Below are 5,154 nucleotides of genomic sequence, written 5' to 3'. Positions count from 1 at the left end.
AGCGTAAATTGATGAGGATTCAATGACTAATTTGGTCCCTAACATATCAGAAAATTGGCCAAAATATTGATAATTCTTTTACAAAGCAAAAGCAGATGTTGGTAAACACAAAAGATAATCCGTTCAGATTTAGGGGCGAGTGACAACGCATAAATGAGGACGTTGTTTTATTGTTTCGTCAAGAGCACGAGTGTATCAAATCAGCCTGGACGTGGAGAAGAAGCCAGTGTGTGTGTATTTTATGGACATACATGACATATAAAATCCCCCCCGACAAATGAACAGAAATGACCGTTTTGGGCCTGGTAGCTGCACGTGCTAACATGTGTGTGAGTGATGCTTTGCTAACAAGCAGGACCCGCCTGCTGCTGGGCTACACTTGGCCTAGAAACGGCTAGCCTAAGTGTGTGTGTGTGTGTGTGTGTGTGTCCGTGCGTGTGGTCACGTGACAATCTTCAAAACATGCATGCATGTGCATACCAGCTTGCAGAAAAAAAAGTTAATGGTTCTTTTGTACCAAGGCTGTCCACGAGCAATCATGATTTTATTTTAAATCACATGAGCAACGGAAGTCTGATTTGAACACCGTATTTCCAACAATAGTGGTCAGGGGCTTTTTAATTGACTCAGGTACGGATAAGGCGAGGCCATGGGTGTGTCTACAACTCGTGTGCTAATTTAGCCCCATTGTACACAATCGATTTTATTTTTAAGCAAAAAAATTGAATGTGTACATAAAGAAACCTATGTCATGTTAAGTTAAAGAACGAAAGAAACAAATCATAATTTATTAGCGAGTCACAGTGTCCCACCTCAAGTGAGCTATTTTGAGGACAAACCCGGAGGCTGCTCATGTTGGCCTTGGGGCTAACTAGTACTCGCTGGCATCGACAGAGAAAAAGGCATCCATGTTCCCTGTGCCCCTGCCTGTACGCAACTGCTCACCCCTCCCCTCTCTGCTCACCCGAGAAGGAGAGAGAAGGAAAAAAAAAAAGTTGTTGGCCTCTTCAATTATCTTCAAAGAGGCGGCCTTGTTTGGTGATCTCTGCAAAGCAGCCAATCATATCGCAGTGGCCCGTTGACTGCTTTGGAGTCCCCTCAAAAAAGAAAAGAAGTGCTCATTACTGGTGACGGACACTTTTAACGGTTATTGTAACCTTGACTTTTTAAATTCATGCTAAACCATCAAACTGGTAATTGGTCCACACCTCACTGGCGTTCAACTCCAACCATGCGGCGGGTCAGCGTCACTCACGGCGTGTGTGTGTGAGTTACATATCTGTAAAATTGTTTTGTCATCAAAGTTGTTCTTCATGTTTCATTGTTGAGGTGTCACAAAAGAAGAAAATGGAAGCATCAGACTCACGGTTCTGACATGCTTCTCTTCACAAAAAGCTTCTTGGTCCGAAACTGGTATTTTTGGTGAAAGCAAAAGACCCCCAAAAATAATAACAAAAAAACAATAACTCCCCCATCAAAAAAACAAAAACAAACGATAATAATAATAATATTAGGATTTCAACTCCCTCCGATTTTTTGGGTGCTGCTGTTTTGGTTTGCAGAAGTGTTCAAATAAGCCCTTGCGTATACAATTACTCACCCCCCCCATGATGGAAAAAGGAGTCATCTATTTGAGGAAGGCACGTCGTTTAGTTGTCCTAACAGGATGATGGCCACTATTTGAGGAAATAAGGTAAATTCAAAGGAGGCACGCTGGAAATAATAAATTAAGGCCCTTCGTCGTCTCGTGCAAGTACAGTGTCTCCGCTTCAAGTGTCTTTTCAAAGGGCTTCCAAAATGGCACGCGCGTCGAAAAAAACTCCCACCACTTCACAGTTCGTCTCGCGAGGCCCTGGCGGCGGGCGGCGGCGAGTCCCCCGTGACGCTGTTCTGGGCCACGGTCCGGATGTGGCCCTGCTGGGCGGTCTTGCGGGCGTGTTGCCGGTCCCAGTCGGTGGCCACGGCCTCGTCGTCCCAGATGGTGGAGGTCTCGGTGTCGCTGATGTAGCCCGGCTCGCCCGTGTAGTGCGTGGGGTAGATGAGCAGCGGCTCCACCGAGAAGGCCCGCAGGTCTCGCGGCTCGTAGTGGGACATGTAGTCCACGCTGAGGAGGATACGTTTGATGCAGTTGGAATTCAAAGGCGATAAAACGAGTGGGACAATAACCACAAAAAAAAAAAACGGTACTCATCGTAAGAAAAGTGCCAAGTCACTTCTGGCCGACTGTGAAAACTGTGTGTCGGTTTCACGTCAATTTGCTTTCGACAAACAATGCATTAAAGCACACGTGATTCCGATTTCTTTCCCAATTGAGTGAATGAATGACTGTGAGTGCGCACACAGAGTCTATTGACCGAGTCATCTATACGGGGAACACCGGACACACATCCGCGTGTATTTGCATAGTAACACACGCGCACACGCAGCATCCATCCCGACCCCGCCCCCACCTCCAGGCCGCTATCAATGGGAATCCTGTCCCCTTCTCCGAGCAGCAGGAAGAGCCTTGGCGGCCCGCATTCCTCAAAGAGAGGCAAGCGAAGGGGGAGGAGTGGGCGACACAGGGCGAGCGGGGAAAGCGCACAAAGTCAAACCTTTGTTGACGAGAGCCGCGCGGAAGGTGCAGAAAGGAAAAAAAAAAAGGGTCAAAAAGATGTGAGGGCACGAGAGAGAGGCGTGAGAGACGCGCTGCGCGGAAAGAAGACGAAGAGACACAAAGGCGAGGAGGACGGGATCAGCACCCTGCGGAGCATTTACGAAAGTAAAAGTCCTTGTCGTCGTTGGTATTTGATAAAATACAAATGCCAGTGTGCGTCCTCTGGATGGCAACGTGCAGCCTTGAGCACAATCCGAGCACTGTTCAGTGTGTGCATGAAGTTGGGGATCACTGGTGTGAAGAAGAAGAAATCACACTGTACTGGAATAAAAACGGGGAGGGGAGGAGCTTAATTCGAAAACTCCATGCAAAGTGTGACAGAAGACATCTCAGCGTTCGTTACGCATCACCTGCTGAATCCTTACGTAAGTCTCCCGTGCACCTGCACGCATCTATTTGGAGTCATCAGTCAATATTTGCCCTCGCCGAGCTTGTCGGAAAAAAAAAATTATAAAAATCTTCCATGTTTATTTGGGACTCTAACATGCACAGACTCACTTGCCTCTGTGCTCTCTCTTCTCTGTATTACACAAAGTCTCATAAAAACCAATGCTGCTCATATTCACTCACTATTTCCCAATGAGAAGTGATACAATGCTAACATGCTAACAGTTGTTATGCTAATATAATAGCAAGACGGCAACCTGAGAACAGAGAGCACTGAAGGCCGGTTGGTTGAAGGCTTGTCGGTTGATTTGTACAAACAAGGAGAGCTCAAGTATTGATTTCTGATAAGCAGGAGGCGAGGAAGGAGGTTGCAAGTGAAATACTAGGGTTGCGGGAGAGGTCGAGTTGGAATTCATATAAAAGCGTGCAGAGGGGATCAAGGCAGACGAGGAAATGCAAGGGCCCCGGGACAGAGCCCTGAGGCACACCTGAAGTGATTGGGTCAAATTTCTACCAGGTGTGGTTCACATCAGGCAATGCTTCTTGATTAACAGCAAACTCCAAACTGGTGTGTGCTCCACCCCCAAGAGTAGGGAAGCTTTAAACCTCCAAACTCATCTAATTAGCTCTTGGACAAATCCTTATAAAATAAAAAAAACTTGGGAATTCCAGCTTACTCTCCAAAAATATAGGCGGCTTACTTGGGGTGTTTGTTGAACATGACGGGCAGGAACTCATCGACGGGCAGCATCTTAGAGAAGGGTTTGGCGTCCAGTAGCTTGGTAGCGCCCTGTAGCGATAGCACGTAGCCCAGCGTCCAGTACGAGTAGTCGGCCTCCACCAGGTTGTTGACGCCGGCCACCGAGCGCTCGGGCTGTTGCACTTGCATGCGCTTGCGCCCCACGTAGCTGAAATACGAACCACGATCTCAGCGTCATCGTAAAGTTTTTGAGCGTGGCTATACTGGGAATCACTGTCTAATAGTTTAGCTGAAGTCCACTCGATGCTAGCATTTTGGCTATAGAGCTATAGAGCTCTTCAAAATAAGATGACAAAAGAGTCGAGTTAGGGTTTAACTCAGACGGTTGAACTGGTTCTTGCTACATTTGAAATGATCTGCGCTACATCTATCGTGAAACACCAATTTGGGAACGTGGTGTATTCTTACATGAGGTCCCAGTCCAGCTGGGCTTTGTCCACGTCATCCATGATGGCCTGCAGTCGTCGTTTGAAGCGGGGCTCGAACCTCACGTCGTCCTCTAGAACAAGAACTTTCTGAAGGCCACGCTCCACCACCTGTGGATCCAAAATGATGACATGCTGGGACAGGAAGAAGTACAAAAACTTATCTAGTACTCACCCTTGTTCTCTCGTGATTCCTCATATCTAATGATTACACTTGTAGCTTATTTCGACACAAAAAAGGATCCCAAAGTAGAAACAAAAACCAAATGAATCTTGAGCTTGAGGGCACAAGGTGATGGCCGGTTGTTCAGCTGTGGGATTTTCAGTGGAATTCATTTTTCCATCAATCACATGAAGTCGTCCAGGTCCTGAAGTAGCATTGTAGCCATCTGGAGCATCTTACTACCACAACGTTTGACTACGTTGGTATGTTATTCTTTTCTAATCGCTGTGCTATTTTCACACTAGACCTTCCTGAAATCTTATGTATTGTCAGTCTGCAATATATTGTATTGTAGGACTGGGTGTGGCCAGTGAAACTGAACTTAGCTTTCCAAAAAAATTTGGTTAATAACAGTTCACAAATATTGGGGTTTTGGATTTGGATTTTTTTTTCCCCCCCATTCAGAAATCAGGAAGGGGGCAAATACTTTGCGGTTTAAGGGTCACATCCTTTAACTTCTCTCACCTGGCTCCATATGGAGTGATGGCTAAGGAAGCAGCCAATCTCGCCTCTGGTCAGGACCCGGCCCGAGTACGGGTCCTTGTAGCCGGGCAGCATTTCGATTCCCAGCCCCTGCAGCTGGGACGTGTTCAAAGCTCTGAGAAGTTGAAAGGAGAAGTCACGCTCACTCACTTGCTCTAAAAACTGTTAGTCAGCCTCCGCATGTCGCAGCTTGTATGCAGCTGGGAGCGGGAGCCGGGGG

General features: G+C 47.0%; 1 protein-coding gene across 2 annotated transcripts in view; it reads right to left on the bottom strand.

Moving 5' to 3' along the window:
• Positions 1-1,494: 1,494 nt before the first annotated feature.
• colgalt2b (collagen beta(1-O)galactosyltransferase 2b) overlaps positions 1,495-5,154 on the bottom strand; it is a 13,989-nt gene continuing 10,329 nt past the window's right edge. For both annotated transcript variants that reach the window (XM_019882760.1, XM_019882761.1), the window contains exons 9-12: positions 4,917-5,049; positions 4,212-4,339; positions 3,745-3,951; positions 1,495-2,104 (exon numbers count right to left, since the gene is read on the bottom strand). In XM_019882760.1, the coding sequence (XP_019738319.1) occupies positions 1,831-2,104; positions 3,745-3,951; positions 4,212-4,339; positions 4,917-5,049 (742 nt within the window). In that variant the 3' untranslated portion in view covers positions 1,495-1,830. The remainder of the gene's footprint in view (positions 2,105-3,744; positions 3,952-4,211; positions 4,340-4,916; positions 5,050-5,154) is intronic.

The sequence above is a fragment of the Hippocampus comes genome, unplaced genomic scaffold (assembly GCF_001891065.2).
Source record: "Hippocampus comes isolate QL1 unplaced genomic scaffold, H_comes_QL1_v1.1 scaffold79, whole genome shotgun sequence".
Lineage (NCBI taxonomy): Eukaryota > Metazoa > Chordata > Actinopteri > Syngnathiformes > Syngnathidae > Hippocampus > Hippocampus comes.
This window is presented reverse-complemented; position numbering and strand designations above follow the sequence as displayed.